We start from the raw sequence: 300 nt of genomic DNA, 5'->3' as shown, positions 1-300 counted from the left end.
GGGCACTGAAGCAGGACCCCCTCGGGTGCTGCACTGGGGTGCTCATGTGCTGGGGCACCCCTGGAGCAGGATGCTTGTGATGCCAATGGGGGTGGGGTCAGGATCGACCCCTCCCTGCCCCCTCGGCTCCTGGGAAAAAACGGCTCTGGGCTCCTGCCCCGTGTGGGGACTCGGCTTTAATCCCCGGGAGGCCGGGACAGTCCTCGCCCTGCCCGTGGTCGTGGCCGTGGCCACCGCGCTAGTCCGTGCCGTTGGTGAACTGGCAGAGTTTGTTCTCCAGGTCGGAGATGCGCTTCTCCT

General features: G+C 66.7%; 1 protein-coding gene across 1 annotated transcript in view; it reads right to left on the bottom strand.

Annotated features, from left to right (window-relative positions):
* Positions 1-238: 238 nt before the first annotated feature.
* Positions 239-300, bottom strand: part of LOC103799152 (coronin-6-like) — a gene marked incomplete at its 5' end in the record, with an annotated part of 981 nt that continues 919 nt past the window's right edge. Inside the window, 1 exon segment of the mRNA XM_009071452.1 lies at positions 239-298. Coding sequence (XP_009069700.1) covers positions 239-298 — 60 coding nt within the window.

This window comes from Acanthisitta chloris, unplaced genomic scaffold (assembly GCF_000695815.1).
Source record: "Acanthisitta chloris isolate BGI_N310 unplaced genomic scaffold, ASM69581v1 scaffold26083, whole genome shotgun sequence".
NCBI classification, from domain to species: domain Eukaryota; kingdom Metazoa; phylum Chordata; class Aves; order Passeriformes; family Acanthisittidae; genus Acanthisitta; species Acanthisitta chloris.
Note: the sequence above shows the minus strand (reverse complement) of the source record. Positions and strands in the feature narration are given on the sequence as shown.